The sequence below is a fragment of the Pinus tabuliformis genome, chromosome X (genome assembly GCF_031772625.1).
Source record: "Pinus tabuliformis cultivar Carrire ecotype Pingquan chromosome X, CPIR1, whole genome shotgun sequence".
NCBI lineage: Eukaryota > Viridiplantae > Streptophyta > Pinopsida > Pinales > Pinaceae > Pinus > Pinus tabuliformis.
The window spans coordinates 517,409,751-517,433,414 of record NC_142308.1 but is presented as its reverse complement, the minus strand read 5'-3'; the positions used below and the strand labels follow the sequence as shown (position 1 = coordinate 517,433,414).

Below are 23,664 nucleotides of genomic sequence, written 5' to 3'. Positions count from 1 at the left end.
GGATCTTCAGCATGGTTCAAAAGCAAGAGGGAGAAATGTGTGTGGAGTGAAGTAATGATGCAACATATCTTGTGAAAGGATTGGGCTCCATACTTTCAAAATGCCTTTAGGTAATGTTTAGAGTTAGACTCTATCTAGTATGTTCTTTGATTTAACGAAGAGTTGCATTCAATTTCTTACAGAACAAAATTACATTGTTTGGTTAAATTTGATGGTCAACAAGTTATCATCACAAGTACCGACCATGGATTTGGTCAATTTTTGGCTATAGGAGTGACAGAAGGTGGCCTTTACAGGCTACTCACAAATTTAGTTGAACAGGTACGGAAAGATGCCATGATGAAAAGGGTTCCTTATACAGTGTGAAGGTTGTTATTGAAGGATTCTCTCAACAAGAGGTATTTGACCTTGCTGATACTCTTACTCTAGCTGTTACAAAGGATTCCCCAAGAAGAGGGAGTTGCCTTAGATGTGCCGATGTAAGCACCACCAATTTTCCATTTCATTATCAATGAGATTGTACTCATATTGGGTTGTTACAAGTCTGGCACAAATTTTGATTTGTTATTTGTTCCAAGTCTGGCACACACTTGTCTTGGCCTTGTATACAAATGAATTCATTATTGTAGAAGGTCCTGAACAGATCATAATGTGGTGTGGGAAGATTTTGACTAGTGAAAATGGAATGAAGGACAAATGAGGTTGGCAGGTTGCTAATGCAATATTCCCCATACACAAGCTTTTCACGTCAAAGATTCTGAAGAGTGTTTAAAATACAGAAGGAACCAGTGATTCAGATTTATGTTTCTTCAAGTTTGTTGATGGTCAACAATTTGACCAAGCCACCTAACAAAGGGGTGATTTCAAATTCAAAAGGAGTGACAAAGGGTAGCATTTGTGAAAATTTCAAGCCCAAGGTGATAAATGTCTTTATGATATCAATCAAACAAGTGGATTGCTAACTTTAATTAATGCTGAAATTAAATTTCAGACCATAGCATCAATCACAAAATAGCTAGAAATTAAATAGCATAAGCATAAAAATTACTTTCACACACACAAGCAGTTACTCCTTCAAAATAGTTTTTCTTTCCTTCAGAAAACTTACAAGGAAACCTCCACACACTGCCCAAAAAACAGCACTGCATGGATACCAAAAACACCTTGGACTGAGCAAAATGACTGCTATATAGATGTTTGGCCTGCCCATACGAACTGTACAGACACATGTATGGATACGAAACACACCTTGGACTGAGCAAAACGACTTCTATATAGATGTTTGGCCTGTCCATACAGACCACTGTTGATAATATCGGCGATATTCGCAAATATCGAGATATTTTCGGCAAAACGATATATCACCAAGAAAAAATCGCGATATCTTGAAAATATCGCCATATTTTGAAAATATCGACTACGTTTAAAAATCTGAAAAAATTGATTTTTTATGCTTGCCGATATTTTCGCCAATATTGCCGATAAGATGTTTTCTGGACCCTCGCAGATATTTTGCCAATACCGATATTATCAACACTGATACAGACTGTACTGACACATGTATGGACTGTCTATATAATTGTATGGATCCGGAGTCTGGACAATATTGTCTGCATGTATAAATCCTTACTGTGCTATCCATGCGACCATATGGGACTGAGTGCTTCTGGAAACATCTCTTTCCTAGTTACCTGCTCTCTCTCCCTCTATGTCGCTCAACCTGCTCAACTGCTCAAGTGTGTTGAAAGCCTCTACCTTGCCTTGTCTATGTACTTTAGCAGAGAATCTATTTTTAAGATTCCTCCTAGTCTAAGTCATGCATGAGATACAATCTTGGGCTCAAGTGCTAAACATAAGACTTCCACTTTTTTACTAAAGTGAATTACAAAATAGAATTACTTTTCCAAAAATAGAATTACTTTTCAAAATTATCTCGAACACTAAACTACTTCTCATGTTCATACTGAACCTGTGCAGAAGTTCATGTCCGAGCTATAGCCTATAATTCTTAATAGTGAGATTTTTAGTACCTCAAAAATTATCAAGTAGAGCACCATTAATGGCAACAATGAGCAGAAAAGATCTTTGCAAAATGCATTATGACTGTCAAATATGGTTAATAAGATTGATTGGCCAACATACATCACAAATCATTTAAGTTAAAAATTTATTTTTGACAGTTAATTTCTTTTGGAAACTGCCATAATAGTTCACTCCCGCATGTAATTACTACATGTAACCCCATTAAATCTGCTGGTGTGTTTAAGTTTAAGAGAGATGCATCACATATAGCTAAGTGATATACTTACGTAAACTAATCCCTACACAGATGAAATGTAAGGGATGTAGAGCTTGGTTTAACTCCTCCACTATGTATTCCTTTCCCTAGTAGACTGCTCAGAAGAATTTAGAAATGAGCTTCAGCAATTAGTCCACTGTCTCAATATAAATTCCCAGCTTTTTTTATGTAAATTCTCCATGGACTCTTTGCAGTCACATTGAAGTTTCTTCACATTTTTTTCTATATTTTTCATGAACTCTTTGCAGTTACATTGAAGTTTCTCTCAATAAAATTGCTAAAACATTGATGATGGGGTTTTAGTGATTTAAAAATTCCAAATGCCTTTGATTTCTGTTCTTTCTTGAAGCCTAACTGTACTGAATGTTGGAACAAAGGGTAAAGCACGCACACTAAATCTTGTGTGCATTTTTCTCATTGTTTGCAGCACCATGTTTGCCTCAGTGATGTGGTTTTAGCAATTTCGATGGGTACTTCATCTTGGTGTATTTTTAGCAATTTTGATGGGAATTTGTCCTGGTTTACTTTTAGCAATTTTGTCGGGTATTTTGTCTAATTTGCAGACAGCAAGGTCATAGACTGGAAGCTGGTCGCTGTATTAATACTTGCATGGAGCACTGGCCTATCTCAAGTTTCAATTGTTGGCTAGGATCCCTTCACTCAAATTTTGATACTGCCCCTGTTCTGTGGGATGGCACTATGAACAGGTAAGAATAAATTTATCTCAGCAATAAGGAGCAAATGTATTTAGCATCTATTCTTAAAGATAAGGCTTTTACTGAAACTTGGAATATGTTTTGAATTTGAACTTTGAGCTAAATCCATAATTGCACATAAATGGTAAATGGTAGTGTTTCCATACAACAACAAAAAATCAAACTGATTGTGATAATTTGATTGGAATATAAATGCTATCAAATTGCAATACCCTATGTAAAGTGTGTGCTAAGGAGAAAAGTGAGAAAATATAAATAAGTAACAATGTTAATCTTAGTGTCCCTATGGGATGAGTTGAATGTGAAGAGTTTTGGGAGGTGAGATATGTTTTTTACATCTGTGGAAGTGTTAATCAAAAGAGAAGTGGCACTATCTCTAAAACTCAGTGAAAATTATCTATTTTCTAATGAAAGAGACAATAATAGCTCCAAAACAAGAGGCTTTTGTTGATAGTCTTCTCAACCTGAAAAATCATGTCCCTGATGCGTATTGGCTCCTTATACGTCATTGTTGGCTTGGAAGAGATGCCTTCAGCTTCCTCCTCCACTTACATTATTGCTTCTATTGTGACCTTGAGAGTGTCTGTTTATGATGGGGATGAGTATCTCTTATCTTGATGTATATGCTTTTCTCCTTGACAAATAACACAATTCCAAATGTAGATCACTAAAACCATGAACCTCATCTCTCCACAACTCTTGGCACAAGCTAGTTGCTTGCCCCACCACCCCCTCCCCAAAGGGCAGTGAAGCATGAGTCTTATAAGACTCGTGAAGACTCATGAATCTTCACAATTCAATAACTGAAACGAGTCTAGAGGTCAAGACTCGCCCTTAAGACTTGTCCAAACTTGCCAAGACTCGTGGACTCGCATAAGACTCGTATATTGGAAATGTCATTAGTTTCTTTTTTGTGCTTAAAATTTACAATATTTTAAGTATTTTCTGTATTTTGCTGAGTCTTATACAAGTAGTTCCCGACTCTTATACAAGTTGCCGAGTAGACAAGTCTAATACGAGTCTGAGTCGTGAAAAATTGCCCAAAGCATCAATATGTGATCATTGAGCTCTTTCCATTACCTCAAGTGTCAAGAGAGTCATGGTCAATTGCCCCCATCTTCCTTCCAAGAATTCTCAAACATGGTCTCGTAAACACACTCTATAAAAATTTTGTGTGTGCATGTTATGTGCAACTTTAGTAAAAAGAGGGCTTGAGCAAAGATTACTGACTAACCAACATCTTCCTCACAAGCAAGCTTAGAGAAGAAAACCTCTCAGATAGGAGGGAATGCATTGTTCAAAAGCTTAGTAGGAAACTCCTCCCCCACTAATATTTCACCATTAGAGATTGATCTGGATTAGATCATTATATTGTTTGTCATCCATCTCGATACTTTCCGAGTGGAAAAAGTGGAGGAATCGGCTCATGGGACCGTTTTTACCAGTGGCACCCAGATTGGCAAAACGAGGTTTGAAACCCTCCGGGAGCATTTTTGAGGCATCATTCTTTTTTGAGGGTAAAACTTTGTTGCTTTAGCGCCGCACCTATTTTATCAGTTTTGTTGTGACGAACTGTCCAATGAAATATCCACGACAATCTACAGATCATATTGGTATCAGAACCAGGTTTCTTTGGGTGTATTGTGGAGATTTGCAGGGGATTTAGTTCGACTGGGCCAAAAATTGTAAAACCTTAATCATGGTCGACGAATCTGTGAATAACCCCTGTGATCCTGCAAAGGAGAGGTTTTCACAGTTGGAACAACAAGTCGTTGATATTAATCGTAATGTAAATCTCCTCATGGCATCCCTGACCAATAAGCTTGGAATATTTGCAGAGGATGGGGGTTCAAATGCAAAGGACAAATCAGAAGGGGGATCAAGAGATCGGGAAGAAACAAAAAACGAATCGAAGAAAGAACCCATAAAAGATCAACCCAGTTTGAGTGTCGTGAATCAATCATAGCCCCTATTTAAGATGGAAATGAAGGTCAATATCAAGTTGTACCACAATGAGATTGATGCTTTGAAGTTGAATCGCTAGTTGCAGCAACTAGAAGTGTATTTCAGCATCCATCAAATTGAGGAAGAACAAAAGATTTCATTTGCGTGACCGAAATTAGAGAGCCATGCCCTTACCTGGTGGGAGAGCCACACGGAGACCCTTAGGTTGGAGGGAGAGCCTCCAGTGACTCAATGGGAGGATTTTAAAACCTTCATTAAGTCACAGTTTTACCCTATTGGGTATGTAGAGGTTCCGTGGATCCGGTGGCACTACTTCAGGGAAAAGCAGGGGCAGAGCATGCAAGGGTATACCACAGAGTTCAGAAAGATGGCCATAATGTTGGGTATCTCCCTAAAGAACCCAGATGTACTCCTCAAGTATTTAAATTTTGGGGGCTCTACACTGCCATCTGCGGGAGCAAGTGATGTTGTTAAATCCCAAATTGGTGGACGAGACTTGTGTACAGGGGCAATACCTAGGAAACATGGACTTGAAGAGAGTGCAATCAAGTGGATCGAAGCAACAGGACGCTTCTAAGGAGGGGAAAAAGAAGCAGAAAAGGGGCAAAGATAAAAAGACGGCAACCACAGCACACCAGTGCAAAGATCCCAACAACCATTGCAACCACTGCAATATTGACAACCATATAGAGAAGAAGTGTTGGAAGTTGCATCCAGAGCTAAACCCGAATAACAAAAAGAAGGATAATAAAAAGAAGAATCTCATGTACATTGATTCGAGCAACCAAGTTGAAAGCAAGTCGGATGTGGATGAGAAGATCGTCTGTATGTCAGTGCAGAAGGAGGTGAATTTGAGTAGACGTCAACAACAAGAAGAGAAAGAAATGACCAAACTCTTCCATATAAACATCCAGGTTAAGAAGACCAAGATTGATCCTCTATTTGACTCGAGATCGCAAGCGAATCTCATTGCAGTAGAGTTGGTTAAGAAATTGGGATTGGAAGTTCGTGATCATCCAAACCCATATCCATTGGGATGGGTAAACAAAAGGATGCAGAACTGAAGGAAACAAAACAGTGCAAAATTAGATTTGCCATCAGTGTTGATTTTATTGATGAAGTAGAACTAGATGTAATTCCCCTTAATGTATGTGGAGTTGTGTTAGGGAGTCCCTACATGTACATACGAGATGCCATATTCATGCGAAGAACCAACTAGTGTCGGCTCATCAAGGATGGAAAATCATTCACCATCAATGCACACAAAGGCAAGTCAAAAATTTCGCTAGTAAGTGCTAGCCAAGCCAAGAAATCGATTAGTTCCAACAAGAAATATGTTTTATTGTTTTTAAGAGAAAATCAGTCTATAGAAGAGTTAGTAAAAGGCAAGGCATCCCTGGAGGGGTGTAATAAGAAACAAAAACAGCAACTGGAAGAGTTGCTACAGGCATACAGTGATGTGTTCCGAGAGCCTAGAGGATCACCACCTAAGAGGGAAGTGAAGCACGAGATCCATCTATTGGCAGACTCCCCATTGCCAAACGTTGGGTTGTACAGGCAATCTTTATCGAAGCAAGTGAAGTGAAGAAATAGCTGCAGCCGCTACTGGAACGCGATGTCATTCAATTGAGTACATCACCATGTGGGTCACCCATCGTCATTGTGCCAAAGAAGGACGGGACTTTGCGGATGTGTACAAATTATAGGGCATTAAACAAAATCACGACCAAGAACAAGTACCCCCTGCCCAGGATAGATGATCTGTTGGATCAGTTACGGCAAGCAAAATACTTCGCCAAGTTGGACTTAAAGTCTGGATATCACCAGGTTCGAGTCAAAGAAGAAGATACCTGGAAGACCGCCTTCAAAACCAGGGAAGGTTTGTATGAGTGGTTAGTCATGCCATTTGGCCTATGTAATGCACCAACTATGTTTATGAAATTAATGAATGATGTACTATGCACTTTTATAGATTCATTTGTTATTATCTACTTGGATGATATACTAGTATACAATGCTACCTAGGAGGGGCACATCTCACATTTGACGCAGGTGTTGGAGACATTAGAGAAGCACAAGCTGCTACCAAATCTCAAGTGCGAATTTGCACAACAGCCTTTGGTGTATCTGGGGTATCTAATAGGTGGAAGCGAGCTGAAGATAGATCCTCCCAAGATGGAAGCCATCATGAAATGGTTGGTGCCTACTAATGTTTCTGGGGTCAAGAGTTTCATTGGGACAACATATTACCTGAGGAAATTCATAGCCTCATTTTCAGCGGTAGCAGCAGCACTCCACGCCATAACAGAGAGTGGCAAGAGTTTCCAGTGGGGAAAGGGTAAGTAGAGGGATTTCGAGGAGCTGAAGAAGAATATCAGTCAAGCATTAGTTCTGGCATTACCAACTTGCAGCGGAACTTTGAAGTGGAAACAAATGTGAGTGGGTACACTATGGGAGCAGTCTTGATGTAGGGAGGAAGGCCTGTATGCTACCATTCTAAAGTATTTCATGGGGAAGTTCTTAACTACCCTACGTAAGACAAGGAGCTCTATGCCCTGGTGCAAGTTGTGAAGAAGTGGAAGCACTCTCTAATGCAAAAGGAAATAGTAATTCACACAGATCACCAACCACTACAGTACTTGCAGGCCCAGAGTAAAGCTACAACAAAGGGCATTACAAGTGGATGGGGTTTCTACAACAGTTTCATTTGGTGATCAAGTACAAGAAGGGCAGCATAAACAAGTTGATTGGCATGCTTTCAAGGTCACCCACACCAAAGATGACAACTTTGGGAACTCTTATGCACATGGAGCCATTCACCCATGATGCATACAGAGAGGCATACTAAGAGGATGAGGACTTCAAGAAGGTGTTTCAACAGTGGCAGAGTCAGGGTCATGTGCACAATGGCAACAGCACTGTTGACTACCATCTCCAGGATGGGTTACTCTACATGTTAGATAAGTTATGTGTTCCTAAAGGTGAGCAATTGCAACTGATTAGAGAGCCTCACACCTCCAAGGTTGCAGGGCACTTTGGTGTAGGGAAGATCGTGGCTAACTTGCAAAGGTATGTGTATTGGCCCAAGATGCAAGAGCGAGTAGCTAGGTTCATAAGAGGATGCATGTTTTGTTGTACCAACAAACCTAGCAGCAAGAAACAAGGTCTATATCATCCCTTACATGTACCTACTCGTCCTTGGGAAAGCATTTCCATGGACTTTGTGGGCAGTTTACCAACAACCAGGAAGGGAAATGACTCCTGTTCGTGGTAGTTGACAGGTTCAGCAAGATGTGTTAGTCTATAGGATGGATAAGCTATGTGTTCCTAAAGGTGAGCGATTGCAGTTGATCAACAAGGCTCACACCTCCAAGGTTGTAGGAAACTTTGGTGTAGGGAAGACCATGGCTAACTTGCAGAGGTATGTGTATTGGCCCAAGATGCAAGAGCAAGTAGTTAGGTTCCTAAGAGGATGCATGCTTTGTTGTACCAACAAGCCTAGCAACAGAAAACAGGGTTTATATCATCCCTTACCTATACCAACTCATCCTTGGGAAAGCATTTCCATGGACTTTGTGGGAGGTTTACCAACAACCAGGAAGGGACATGACTACATGTTCATGGTAGTTGACAAGTTCAGCAAGATGTGTGCTTTGATGCCCTGTAAAAAGACCATCAGTGGAAAAAAAGCAGCGAACGTGCTCTTAGGACAGGTCTAGGTGCACTTCGGGTTACCAAGGAGCATCATTTCAAACAGGGATACAAGATTTTTAAGTGCATTCTAGACTACACTGTGAGAGAAAATGAACACGAAGTTGAAGAGATCTAAGCATTCTATCCACAGACAGATGGACAGATAGAAAAAGTCAACAATACTTTGGTGCAACATCTGAGGGGATGCAACCAGAAGCATCTGAAGACCTGGGATGAAAACCTAGTATATATACAACATTCTTACAATAGAGCAGTTTATACTTCTACAGGAAAGTCCCCATTTGAAACATGTTTTGAATATTTGTCGCCTTCACCTTTGGACATTGCATATGGGCAGCGAAGAGTGAGGGAAGATCTTACAGGAGACACCTTGAGGATTGAAAAGTTTGTAGAAAAGATCAGGCAAATCCATATATAGGTACAAGATACATTGCAGAAGTCACAGGAGAAATATAAGGCCAGGCATGATCACCATAGAACAGAGAAATCGTTTGAGGTGGGAGACAAACTGTGGATATAGTTGAACAAGGAGAGGCTACAAGGGCCTGGTAAGAAAATCAAGGCTCTGAGGTATGTTCCCTTTGAGATACAAGAAAAGGTGGGTGATAATGCTTATCGACTCAGTTTACCACCATATATGTGCATTTACTCAGTTGTGAATGTAGAGAATTGGAAACTCTGAGCCTTCCATGCTAGATCGGGAAGAGGAACAAGTCCTACCTTTTGTGGAGGATTTGGCATCAGATGCTCAGGCAAAGTTGATAGACGATACAATTTTGCAGAAGAGGTCCAGAAGTACAAGACAAGGGCAGCATAACCTTTAGCAGATTGGGTTGAAAGGACAACTTCCAAAAAAAGCTAAATGGTACACCAAAGAAAAGGTGGAGGAAAAATTTCTTCACCTCATTCAATAAAGGCTTTTGGGACCAAAAGCCTCCCAAAATGGGCAGGTGTGATCCGCATTGGATTATTATATTGTTTGCCATCCATCTCGATGCTTTCAAAGTGGAAAAAGTGGAGGAATCAACTCATGGGACCATTTTTACCGGCAGGACCCAGTTTGGCAAAACAGGGTCTGAAACCTTCTAGGGGCGTGCATTTTAAGGCATCAAACGATGTGTTTTGGGGGGTAAAACTTTGCCACTTTATCGTCGCCCCTTCTTTTTTATTCTACACACACAGACCATTACAACGGTGTAAGAGTCACGTCAATCGGAGTCCTTATGCAAAAGTTATGGCACTTACAAGTCGACCTTCCTGTTTTCACCACCATAATTCGAAAGAATGCCAAATTAGACCCCATTATTCATGGAAAAGGGGCTAACCATGTGATTATGATGTAGAAGACTCTAGAAGAGTCTATATTGTAACTCTAGTTAAGAGTTGAGGTAGTCAAACCTATCCACTAGTAGGCTATCAGGTTGTGTTATCACTAGGCCACTAGGAGGAAAAGGGGTTTCATTCATTCTTGTGCATTTGTTCCATAGCTGAGCAAAAATGGCCAAGAGGGATAGGAGATAGAGCACACAGAGAGGATTTGTGCACTGTAGTAGCCCACAAGCCATACTTCTTTGTATTCGCAGCCATATTTCCATTCAAAGAAAGAGAGCGAAGCGACCTCACCTTCTAGATGGGTTTTTCTCCTGAAAGGGTTTCCCATGTCATATATTGTGTCAAATGTGTGTGAGAGCTCTTATTTTGCCATTCTCTATTTTCTGCATAATTTTCTTTCGCATGCATGAGTTCTTAACAGTAAATCTACGGATTCAGAAATCTAATAAAATTGTAACAGTGTAGAACTTCAAATTTTAAATATAATATTAACATATTTCTTGTGACAAACGGTCCAGTGGAATATCCACGGCAGTTTACAGATCAGAAATGTAAACCAAAACACCTTAGAAATGCCTCAAAAAGTCCTAGAAACATTTCCAAGGCACATATTGCTCTTTCCAACCTAGAAAGGGTGTTTCCAATCCCCCTAATCGTTGATTATGCCTTTGTTTATAAAAAGAAAGAAAAATAATAAGAAATAAAACCAATGTTCCACCAAGACTCTGGAACGAGGGGACATGGGTGCGAGGAGATGCACAGGGATTTAAAATTTAAATTTATCATTAAAGATTCTAAATTGATTTAAAATTAAAATTCATCATTCATCATTCTAGAATCTAATTAGTACCAAGCAAAATAGACTATATTAGATATTGAAATCTGAAAACTAGAATAGTAAATTGATATAACTAAAACTCAAAAATAGTAAAGAGTGACGATTAAAAGAGTCAATCTAAGGTACATAAAGGGCTTGGTGCTCTTAATTAAATACTAATTCCGTACCCTCATACATGACACAATCCAACAAAAACATTGCAATCGCCCCTATCATGAAATCATGAAAAACTGTTAAGCCTGTTGGATTTTGAGTGAGATCTAAACTTCTACCTTCTTCATATGAAATCCAATGAGGTCAGAACCACTCTCAAACATCCTAGATCATTTCATGGTAATGTTAAAAATTTAAGGATGAAAATGAAAGATAAGGGAGAAGTCAACATTACCATTACATAGCATTAGTAGGGCCCTATGGTTGAATATTAAGCTTCCCCACTCATCAATCATTCTTTTCAAGAAAAATTAAGGGGGGGTACCTAGCCCTTACTGAGGGGGGTCACCCACAAGCACCCCTTTTAGGGAAACACGTCCCCATGTTGGGGAAACATTTCCCCCTACATCTCTCGCGTCTCCACAAAAGAGGGATGTGGGGAAATGTTTCCCCAGGCATCCCCCCATCCCAGGTGCATGGGAAGCGTGAGGTGCATGCACCCCACCCTGGGGGACGAATCCTAGTGGAACACTGAATAAAACCAATTACAATTTTTAATGACACAAAAAATACCCTACAAGTTAGAAATTCAAGCATTTTTGGCATCTTATGTTCATTTATGAACAAATACAACAACCTACATAATTACCACAAAGCCCTACATATGAGGAAACAAGATACATATTATGGAAAATGTTAGCCCCTAAGTGTGGCAATGTTCGTAATAAAGCAAGGAAGCACTTTTTGGATAACTTCAGTAGAATTTAGCCCTAAGGTGGAAACTCTTAATGATTGTTACACTAAGTTTATTGTCTTCAATTTTTGAGAACTAGGTGAATTTTATATTTTGACATATATAGTCAAATAATCTATAAGGCTAATTTTGGACATTGTACAATGCAAGGATATATGCTCAACATATAAATGAGATTTTTATTAATTTTTCACTATGTTTATCTTTCTAATTTTCTTGAGGATTTGCTATATATATATACACACACACACACACACAATTTCCCCGTTTCCTGAGATTTTGAGGAGGAGGCCATGTTTCTACATCGTCCCCATTTCAGAAACCACAATCATTTTCAAGTTTCATGCAGCTCAGTCCAAGAGGCTATGAATAAAGGAAGGGCACAGTATGCCTGAAATAGAAACAACAAAGAGCACAGATATGGACAAAACAAGAAACATAGAAGACCAAAAACCCAACAGTGCCAGCAACTGATGACACTTCGAGAACAAAGCACATAGGGAATAACACGTGGTGACCAAAGGCCCAGGTATGCCTCCAATGCCTAGTTAGGTTATTTGTAGGATCCTAAGTTCATTGGATATGTCACAATAGGTTTAATTTGTTCTATCAACATCAATGTTGATCTAAGAGACCTTAATTGGTCAAATGATGTATAAGAAAGCAATTCAAAGGTCAAGAACCTTTATTAGGTCCTAATAGGCCTTAAATATAAGGTGTTGCACTAAATGAAGGATTTATTCTACCTTAAGTACCTTTGAATAAAGGAACAACAAAGAGCACAGTAAGCATGAAATAGGAATGATAAAGAGCACAGGTATGGACAAAACAAGAAACATGGAATACCAAAGACCCAACAGTACCAGCAACTGATGATAATTCAAGGCCAAAGTGCATAAAAACATGCAGTTACCAAATGCCCAAGTTAGGTCATTTTTAGGATCCTAAGTTCAATGGATATGTCACATTAGGTTTAAAATGTCCTATCAATATCAATTTTGATCTAAGACACCTTAATCGGTCAAATGATGTTAAAAAAAAGCAATTCAATGGTTAAATAGTTTCAGAAGTCATTAAAATCCTTAAATGGGTCCTAGTAGATCTTAAATATAAGGCGTTGCACTAAATAAGGATTTATTCTACTTTAAATAACTTTGAATGGCCTATAGTTGTGTTAAGATAATCAGAGCCTTCATTTAAGTGCTATTCAGGCCTTAATTGAGGGGAAAGGAAGTATGTTTTTTCCATCATTCACCATTCCCTCCATCCCCCACGCCGCATGCCCACCCCCTCCCCCTCATCCCCATGTTTTTTCCATCATTCACCATTCCCTCCATCCCCCACGCCGCATGCCCACCCCCTCCCCCTCATTCCCACTCCCACACTTTTTTCCTAAATAAATCTCTCATTTCAGTATAAAAAGCCACTCTCTTCCATTTGCAGGGCATTCAGTCATCATGCAATAAATTACCATTCAGTCCTTGAGGGTTCTTCCCAATCCATAAAATACACAGGTAGCCCATGATGATCTTTTATACCGAATGGACAACCCACTTCCACTTTAGTTAGGCAAGTGCATCCGTATCTCCACTTTTTATGTACTTACATAGTCTGGATTAATAAAAGATCACGTTTTCAATTATTCTCTGTTACATATTTTCTTTCTTTTCATATTAAACATAATGCATTTGAAAAATGTACCTTTCAAGTACCTAAAAGCTCCATCATCCACAATCAGGATACAACTATAAGTACAATCTCAAATGTTATCATATTTTATTCCAGATGGTACATAAAACCATTCTAATCTAAGCAACGGAGGAAAGATCTTTCTTATCATGCTGTAAGGAAGAAGAACAAGTAGCACAGGAACCATGTTTGAGAATACAAATACTAACATATTTCTTACCCTCAGCAGGCAATAAGCAAAGAAATTTCATTGGCTTCATTGCAGAAAAAATCCAATAGATCTACGGGAGGCTAGAACAATGAAGAGACATTGAAAGAAGAAAAAAAGCAGTAAAGCGATTATCTCAGCCAAATATACACTCACGACAGACCATGCACTATGTGCTTCAAGAATCTTTTGGTATGCAAGCAGCAAAGAAAGGACTAGAATGAGCTCTAGATGAAATCTAGATATAATTAGCACATTTCTTATCTATTTTCAATAATTAATCAGAGGACATTTGCGGCTTACCTCCACATGAGGTCTGATTTTCCTCTTCAACTTCGTTCTGATGTTATCTGTGTCAAGCTTTTGTGGAGCAGACCCTGACTCTGTGCGTGACTTTTTTGTCCCAGCACGCCCATCCATATCCATTTCTTCTGAACCTTCATCATCGTCTTCTGCAAAATATGGAAGAAAAACAGATCCAATAAACATAGTGAAAAGAATGGATAAAATATGTGGTTTGCAGTACAAAATTTTGATTTATCTTCATTATTGCAATTCACAGATATTTAAATTTACAATGATAACTGGTTTGCCAAACTTATATAACCAGGACAAAAATTTTATTTTCCTTAATGTTTCATTTGAAGCAAAAACATATCTGGTAAAATATGACTGCTTATTCTTCTGAGATTTTTCTACCTTCATCTGCATCCAATAGATCAGCATCATCAATACCACCAACATTGAAATCTTCAATGTCATCTTCTTCTTCCATTTCATAGCCTTCCACAAACTCTACTTCAGGCTCCAGCTCCTACAAAGAGAGAAAAATAGAGAAATGTTTAAAAGAAAATCAGAATACAAAACAATACATTATAATAATCCTTATGGGTGACAAAGCAACTAAAATAATTGTGAATCAAGCAAGACGGATGACTATTATTTAATGGCATAAGCTTATTACTGTACCATCATCTAACAAATCATTAAACAAAATAGATATTACAAACCTCCTCGCCATTATCTTCTTCCTCGCTGGCTGCCTGCATTTCCTCCATTTCTAGTACTTTCTCATATTCTTTCACTGGGAAATTGTATATGTCACCGTAAGTACCACTTTGCAACCTCTCCAACAATTCTTTTTCTATGGCCTGAACAAGATACAAAAGTCATCACTCAATTCCCATCAAAACGAATAATGAAGAGATATGCGGAAAGGAGACAGGGAATCAAAATACCCTACTCTATCTAAAACAGCTGCTATTTCAGCTTTTGCTTCTCTCCTAGCTTCCCTCTTCTTTTGTTTTGTAGGCACAGCCATGACTTTCTCCCTGTAGCAGAAGAAAACAATAGCCATAAGATTAGAACTGTAATCTCTTTTGACCCAGTACTTGTGGGAATTTACTTTTGCATATGGGAAGTTGGGAACAGAAAGTTTTCATAGGCTGTAAAGCAAATGATGTGTTACATTATCATGGAAAAAAAAAGGCTGAAAGTTGATCATTTTTGTTGAGAAATCTATAGGGCAATGATTAGAGTGATTTCTCTTTTCTTGATCACTGCTTGTGATGTCTTTTTACTTTTTCTTATTAGCTTCTTTACTTGTTATTATGTTTGTGTATCATCAAACAGCTACCAAAACAAGAAGAACAATAGTACACAAGAACACAGAATGTAGGCTGCAAGCCAGGGCCAAAACCTCTCCACTTGAGAGGAAAACCCGTAAATCTCTTCTCTTCTTATAGATTCTTCAATTGATGAATTCCACGACCTCTAGACCAAGACCAATACCCTCCAAGACCAAGTCCAACCCTTCCGGATGATGTGCTTCCTTAGATCAAGTCAAACCCAGTCAAATCTCTTCCAGTAGCACAACTTCGACCCCTAGCTTCAGAATTTCGGCCTCTACTGCAGGTTTGAAATTTCGGTCCCCCAGCAGCAGCTGCTGCCACACGTGTGAGCTTGTTCTTGCCTCCCAAGGCTTCCTCAGACCTTTGCTTGGATTTCTCCTTCTTCTAGTGCTTGAGGATGACTCAATGTGACCTTCACTGACCTTCTTTCTCTTCCTTCTTCAAGATTGAACTTGCAAAAGAAAAACCCTAGTCCAGCAGCAGAAACCCTAGCCTTCCTTCGCACGTGTGAGAGAGAAATAGCCCAGAACAAGTTTTCTTTGTCCTCTTCCTTCTTCGCTACCTTTCTTGCTCTTCTTCTTCACTTGGATGAGTGAGTGAATGAATGTCTTCCAAGGAGGTCGAGTTCCCTCCTTTATATAGGCTTCTTAAGGTGGACGTGGCTCCTCAAATTAGGCCGACTTCCCAGCTGCCAGGCCGACTTGGTCTTGAAGGGTATTTTGACACTTTTAATGACAAAAATAATTTTCTTTACAAGTTACAATGTGCCTAATGGGGTCTTCAACTTATGACAATGACTCTTTTGACTTCTTGACCTAGGGCTAATCCTAGAAGCACTCAATGGGTGCTTGACCTCTAAAATAAAAGACCTTGAGCATGAAACCCATGCTCCAAAAACTAATAATATGTTTTCTTTCATTTTACAAATATACAAGAATCAAAAGTACATTTCACATTTATGAAGATGGAAGCTAGTTACAAATTTTTCAACAATTCTAACCTGAAAAGGGTGAACTTCATTACTTTAAACCAAAAAACAAAGGCCAAAAAATTCAGAACACTTGTTTCGAGTTTCCACATACTTTGGAAAGACAGGATATGGAATATCCATCATCAGACTACATAAAAGTATTTGAAACTATAAATAAATGAGATATCGATAGGTAAAGCTCTGTTAGTGGAACTATAGTAAGAAATTACCCCAGTAATTGATTATTCATGTATCTACTATCTAGCTGTCACCAAACAGCAAGAGCAGCAACTATATCAAAGAGAAATCAACCAAAGAGATGTAAACTACATCTTCGGCATGTGAAAAGACAGCCTTAAAATTAAACAAAAAATAAACATCTTTATAAGAAAATTAAGAAAATATTTTAAATTTCTAAGGATTCAGAAAAATAAATATGGGTGTTAGGAAGAGCCAGACTACCCTAAAGTAGGCTACTGCTGAAGTTTAGCTTATCAACTTTCAAAATAGTGTTATGTCTACAGTACCATTTGTCTATGTACAAACCACATGGTATACCATGTGTAATAACAAGCCATGCAAGTGATGTGTACCGCAATGTTATTAGAACCGTACTTGTTTCAGCAAAACCTGGACGTTCTGACTGGTTCCAGGGCCATACCAGTATGGTTGAAGGCTTCAAACAAGTAGCAGCCAGTTCCATACAGAACTGTACAGCTGGTAATGGGAACCAGTTAAACTCAATTTTTTTTAAATCAATAAACTAAAAAAGGGTGAAACAACAATTGATATGTTGTTTGATGTGGAGAGTGATTGATGAGCGATGGAACAGTACACTCCATCGTCCCATTCATGCTGCAGGGATCTTCCTCAACCCTGCATTTTCTTACTCTGGTTTCAGATTTGAGGATGAGGTGATAATTGGATTCTTTACTTGCGTTCATAAGATGGTGTCATCTCTGACAGAACATGCAGAAATGTCTAAAGAAATGGATATAGGATGGCAGGTGGCACATTTATCTTTGACATGGCTATCCACAATAGGAAGACCAAAATTCCACGTAAGCTTTAGTTTGTTTCAAATTTCATTGTCTCTTCATACTTTGCTTCAACTTTCAAATTTCATTTTTTTCTTATGTTCCTCTTATTTGTTATTGATGCATGGTGGACAAGCTATAGTGGCAGAGTTACCCAATCTCCAATAGCTTGCCAGTTGAGTGCTCAGCCAAACATGTAGCTCCTCCGGATGTGAGCGCAACAAGAATGTATTTGAAAAAATACACACCAAGAAGCGCAGCAGGTCAAAATTTTTCAAATTAATATTTTGATTTCATTATTAAGTATAACTTATTATTTTCATAATTATTAATTTATAATTTATGACTCTCATACAGATTGGATTCCCAGTGCCTTACTGATATGGTCTACATCTACTACAATATTCGATTGTGGGTGAGGCAACTTCAGCAGACACCTGACATGGAGGCCATTTCTTTGGATGGGAGTGACACCACTGTTGCATGGAGCGTTGAGGCCAAGAGGCCTGTCATGGAATCAGCCCTTGATTAGTTAGAGGAAGGGGCACTGGAGGAGGTAGCAGCTATAGGGGAGAGAGAGGTAGAGAAGGAGGAGGAGGAGGAGGAGGAGCTGACACCAGTAGAGGACATAGTCTACCTGCTCCTACTTCTTATAGAGGACATCAAAGTCCAATGCCAACCCAAGGGCCTCCTTCATCTTGAGTAAAAGCAATTACTTTTTCTCACAAAAGGGGCAGAGGAAATCATTAGTTAGAACTTAGTGGTTTACATATCTAATTTCATTGTATATGACTCATGATATGAGATACATTTATTATATTTTTTGTTGATATTTTGAGACTGAGTCAAAACTCAAGATTCAGGACATAATTCATTGTTATGTGTGATGTAGCACTAGACATCTTATACAGTAGTTTTCTTTTCATATTTATGTGTCAATGCATTTATTTTATGTTGTGGATGCTTTAGATGCTAAAAAAATTGAAAAATTGAATATTTTTGCATTTTTTTTTAATTTTGTCATTGTTTTCGATACTTTCCCGATTTTTTTAACTTCCGAAACCTCGTCAATATTATCCCAATGCCGATGTTTGCAACACTGATTAATATATATTAATTAAAATGAATATTAAAATAATTTATTTAAGTCTTGTACTGATATAATTTTAAAGTATAAGAATTATACATCTTCCTCACACACGAATGAAAATATAAGAATTTTTTTACTCTCAATTAGACTCTCTCTAAAGTTGATATAAAATTATGTTACTTCACAAGGACATAGAAATTTATTACGTATGGCTGAGATTAAAGTGAAATATTTTCACACCTCCTTCATATTGGGTTGTAATATCAACAATGACCCTAGCAAGCATAATGAGAGTGGGATTATTGATGTTTTATAATGCTTTTAATTAAAATTAACCAAATATGTATATTCATTTTTGCTTTTTATTATAGTGGACTTATATTTATTTAGAGAATATTTTATTTTTATCATAAAGTGGGACATGTGTCAACATGATGTTGAGCACGGAAGGAATTACACCTCCCTCATATTGGGTTGTAGAATGGACCCCTCCGTGCAACAAAAGAGCAAGAATATTCATGATTTCTTCACCCTCTGCTTCCACTTCTACCAGTGGCAGTCAAGCTTAACCCACCATTGATAACCAGTGGAAAAAGCGATACAAGGAATTTGATTTTTGAACACATGACTAGAAGGTGTAGGATACAGATATCCCCTTCAACGCTTCCCACTCACCTTATTACCAACCTCTGTTAGATGCCATAGTTCCCATCATTAGTAAGCGCTTGAAAGGGCCTACTATCATTCTATGCATAACCCAAAGGGGTCTCCTTCATAGAAAGAAGTCGAATCCATAAATGACTACTTAAAAATTTTTAAAATATCATGGACCAAAATGGGATGTACAATCATGTCAGATGGGCATAACGAAGGAAAGTTTCTCACCACTTTTTATTTCCTTGTTTCTTGCCCATAAGGAACCATGTTTTGGAGATCAAAGATAGCTTTTGGTTGCTCCGAAAATGTTTTCACTTAGCTAGGGGAGCACTTTATGGGATGCAAAGGGTTTGTGGTCTCCCAACCCATTTGTTTATTTTTAACTTACTTTTGGAGAGCTTAGATCAAGTGTATAATTGCCTTGGGATCAATGCTAGAGAAGCACACTTCTTGATGTGGTAGTTGACATGTGGAGTATTGGCATCTTCTACAAGGGTGTACTTGTTGGGTGGACAATGGGCACTCAACATATGTGGAGTAACTACTTTAGAGGAGGGTGTTCGACACTTGGAGGTTGGGTACTTAGCATTAGGAGCATGTAACCCATTTGTTTATTTTAACTTACTTTTGGAGAGCTTAGATCAGGTGTATACTTGCCTTGGGATCAATGCTAGAGAAGCGCACTTCTTGATGTGGTGGTTGACATGTGGAGTATTGGCATCTTCTACAAGGGTGTACTTGTTGGGTGGAGAATGGGCACTCAACATGTGTGGAGTAACCACTTTAGAGGAGGGTGTTCAACACTTGGAGGTTGGGCACTTAGCATTAGGAGCATGTAACCACTTTACATACAATTTGAGGAGGAATGCAGGAGTTAAAGAGTTATAGATTGGAGAGTGCACAAACTTGGAAGAGCGCTTGAGATGTGTTCACCTAGCTTGGAGGGCGCACAACCTTGAGGGTTAGACAAATCCTAATGTCACGTGTGGACACCGTGCTTTGAGGAGAGTTCCATTTGGGGTTTTGTTTGTTGACTTACCCTAGGGTTGCTTCTAGACTTGGTCTATGTTTTATTGTTGGCCCCCTCAACTTAGTCTACATAAAGGGCGAAAAGTGTCCTTATTGAATAACAACTATTTTCTATCTTGGAGATTGATAATTGGTGTGAAGCTAGCTAAGAGAGCGTTGGAAGACCATGTATTACTCTTGCAACAAAGGATCAATGTGTGTGCAATGCTAGCGCTAGGGTTCCTTGGTTCGTGAAATGCAAGTGTTAGAGTAATGTAGCTTGTGGGATGCCTTGGTGTGCTGTTGGCTTGTTTGGAAGTTTCAAGGGTTGGCTTGTAGAGGTTCATGGGATGCCTTGCTGACCTCTATATTGCTGGTTAGGTTTGCAGTGATTGTGGATGTCCTACTAGGGTTTGAGATGCATTGAAGAGCCCATGCATGGCATAAGCTGAAAGGACTTGTATTAGCTTGGGATTAGCTGAGGTGTTGTATTTTATCATCAATACAGTGAAAATATGAAGTGCACTATTGCTGTCCTAAATTTGTGATTCAATATATGATTTCCAATCGGATTTTTCTCGTGTTTTGAGAAAGTTCCATGGCTGTTCTAGTATGCTGATTTTTAGGACAGCGGGGCTGAATGCTATGTTGCTCTAACATGTTTAATGAAACTTTCAAATATGATCTGTCACTGTTATATTTTTTCCATAATTGGAGTAATTTTCAGATCTGTGTATTGAGAGCAGTGTTGATAATATCAATGTTGGCAAAATATCGGCAAGGGTCCAGAAAACATCTTATCGGCAATATCGGCAGAATATCAGCGAAAATCGGCAAGCATAAAAAATCAAATTTTTTCAGTTTTTTAAACAGCAGATATTTTCAAAATATGACGATATTTTGCCGATATTTTGAAAATATCACTATATTTTGAAAATATCACGATATTTACTAAGCGATATATCGTTTTGCCGAAAATATCGCGATATTTTCGAATATTGCCAATACTATCAACACTGATTGAGATAGATCTTGCTCCAAGGACTGCTGAAATGATCCATGTTTGAAGTCTTTGTGGTGTCTACATTATTAAGTTTGCTTAGAAGTACTGTTGGGAAGATATGAAAGTTCTTGCAGGGCTGTTAAAAAATTTAGTTTCAGGACTAAGGTTGAAAACTCTATGAAGTAGATCAATGACCTCATAGGAGGAAGGTGGAAATTTCAGATTGGGGAAATTTTTAAAATTTGTACAAACAGTGCTAACTTATTTCAGCTTTTGTATGGGATTGTTATGTAGACGGGGGTGGTGAATCGTATTCAGCTGCTAAAGTGTTAAAGGCTGCTAACCTAACAATTGATAGTAGATAATTTGTGAGGTTCCCAATGTGGTTCGCATAGGATCTTACATATGGATGCATAAACATGATAAAACAAACAGTGGACACATATAATCGGAGAGAATAATCAGTGTCACTAATACTAATGATGACGATGCATCAAGAGGTGACAAGTGCATAGGGCTCATTCTATATCCCGAAACAGTAAAGAAGATCAGGTTTGCTTGGGGTCTTGGGTGCACCACAAATAATGAGGTAGGGAACCTATCAGCCCTTCAAGGGCTTGATTAATCCAAGAATTGAATCAAAATAAGTTATAATTATCAGAAACTCTACTATAATTATTCGGGGGCTCAGATTTGTGCAAAATCCCAACTCCCTGAGACCAGCAAGCATTTATCAAAGAACATTACTTCTTGTAAAGGTGTTTCAGCCAGCCTGCTTTCTCCAAGTTAAAAATGCATCTAAACAGGGAAGCTGATGGAATGCCCAACCAGGAGTTCATGAACTAGAAAGTAATTTAAGGATTTAGAAAAAGACGCAATATCAACAAGCTTGCCCCAATTTGAAGAATCTCCTCAGTCTTGTGCTTTGGAGGGACTCACGCACATGTCACCCCCCAAAAACAACCTAGAAGCAAAGATGTTTTACATGTTTTATGGCATACCAAATCAGAAGTTTCCCTAAGGCTACACGTTTATGAGAGCAACTCAATATTTGTTAGAACAATCAGAGTATGCATGTAGCCGTAATGGGATGTTGATGGAGAATCAGGTAATAAGGTCAATTTTTCATGCTTGGATGTAATGGCAATCTCCTGGGTTGGTAAGAGCATTAAATTCAGTCTCACTAATATGAATGGAATTCTCATTCTATCACTTTGTAGATCATTTCTCTCCAGGTTTCTTCCTCCACAGTGATGGATCTCAGAGTCTGACCAAGGAATTTAGGATGATTTCAACAGAGTCTAGAAGCTCTTAGGCATCATCAAGCGATATGCCTACTACCCTGCAACCCAGGGGGGATGTTAGTGAGGTTTATACTTGTATGCTAAGTCACCGGGTTCGGCAAACTTCAAGCTTTAAGTTCAAAGTTCGTTAAAATTCAATATAATTCAAACATATTCATTCTTGTGCGTAGAATTTTAAATTGCAATGAACATGGACTCAAAAATGAACTGATTAGACAAATAAATTTGTGGGAGTTTGTCCAAATTCAGTCAAATCAGCTTAAATTACTATATTTATATATTTTCTATGTCAGATTTATTTTATTTTTGTTATTTATTTATATTGAATAAATTTTATTGTATATATTTTGAACATTTTAAATTTAAAATTATTGAATCTAATGCCAAAATTTATGATCAAAATTTAGAATGTTGAACTTTTGTCAATTTTTAAGCTCGTCGAACACGAAGTTGAACCAGGTGACTAAGCTTGTACGAAGGCATGCTCAGTAGAACTTACAGCCATAGAGGATATCCTCGCCATAGCCATTGAGACATTTAAGGCATGGAGTACCCAATTTGAGGCCATGCACTCAAAAACAGAAAAAGCCAAAGATTGGATGTGCATTAGGGTTACTAAGCACATTCTGGGAAAGGAGTCCAGTGCAGCTCTCATCATCCTTAAAGACTACATGACTGCAACAGAAACCTCTCTCCAGCTGTCAAGACCTCCTAAACTGAAAAGCTGCTCACATGGATCTTCCAATTCTATATAACCCCTTGAAAAATCTCTGAGAGCCAAGGCATCAAAAAAAAATCTCAAGAATCAATGATACATCTAGCCAGGATACCAAAATTTTTGAGTGAAAATGAATTTCTTTCTAGTTAAATTATGCAGTGTTTTTGCATATTTCTACTAGACCAGTTTATTAGGTTTTGTTGACATTTGTAGCATTGGAAAGGAATTTCCACACAGGTCTAAGTGGCTAGACATGTGAAAGTCATCCAAAGTCTTCAACCTCGGAAAATTCACTTTAATTAAAGGAATTATTAAAGTGAGGTGTTTTTTATAAAAGTGAGTTTAATCGATAATCAAATGTAAAGGTTTTTACATTAGTGAATGAGATGAATCTTAACCATTGATCTCAAGTGAGATGAGATCCAATTTCAACAGTAGATCACTTTGGAGATTAGGGTTAATGGATTCAGTCATAACTCAAGATTATAAAAGAAAGACTAGGTGAAAGAGAAACACACGAGACATTAAGAGATCGACTCACGAAGGACAGCAATTTAAGGAGATCTCAGCTGATGGGA

General features: G+C 38.3%; 1 protein-coding gene across 1 annotated transcript in view; it reads right to left on the bottom strand.

The window, feature by feature from the left end:
- LOC149140958 (MAK16 protein-like protein) overlaps window positions 1–23,664 on the bottom strand; it is a 55,192-nt gene that overhangs the window by 16,434 nt on the left and 15,094 nt on the right. The window contains exons 5-8 of the mRNA XM_089447636.1: window positions 14,912–14,999; window positions 14,679–14,819; window positions 14,368–14,482; window positions 13,972–14,120 (exon numbers count right to left, since the gene is read on the bottom strand). Coding sequence (XP_089303762.1) covers window positions 13,972–14,120; window positions 14,368–14,482; window positions 14,679–14,819; window positions 14,912–14,999 — 493 coding nt within the window. The remainder of the gene's footprint in view (window positions 1–13,971; window positions 14,121–14,367; window positions 14,483–14,678; window positions 14,820–14,911; window positions 15,000–23,664) is intronic.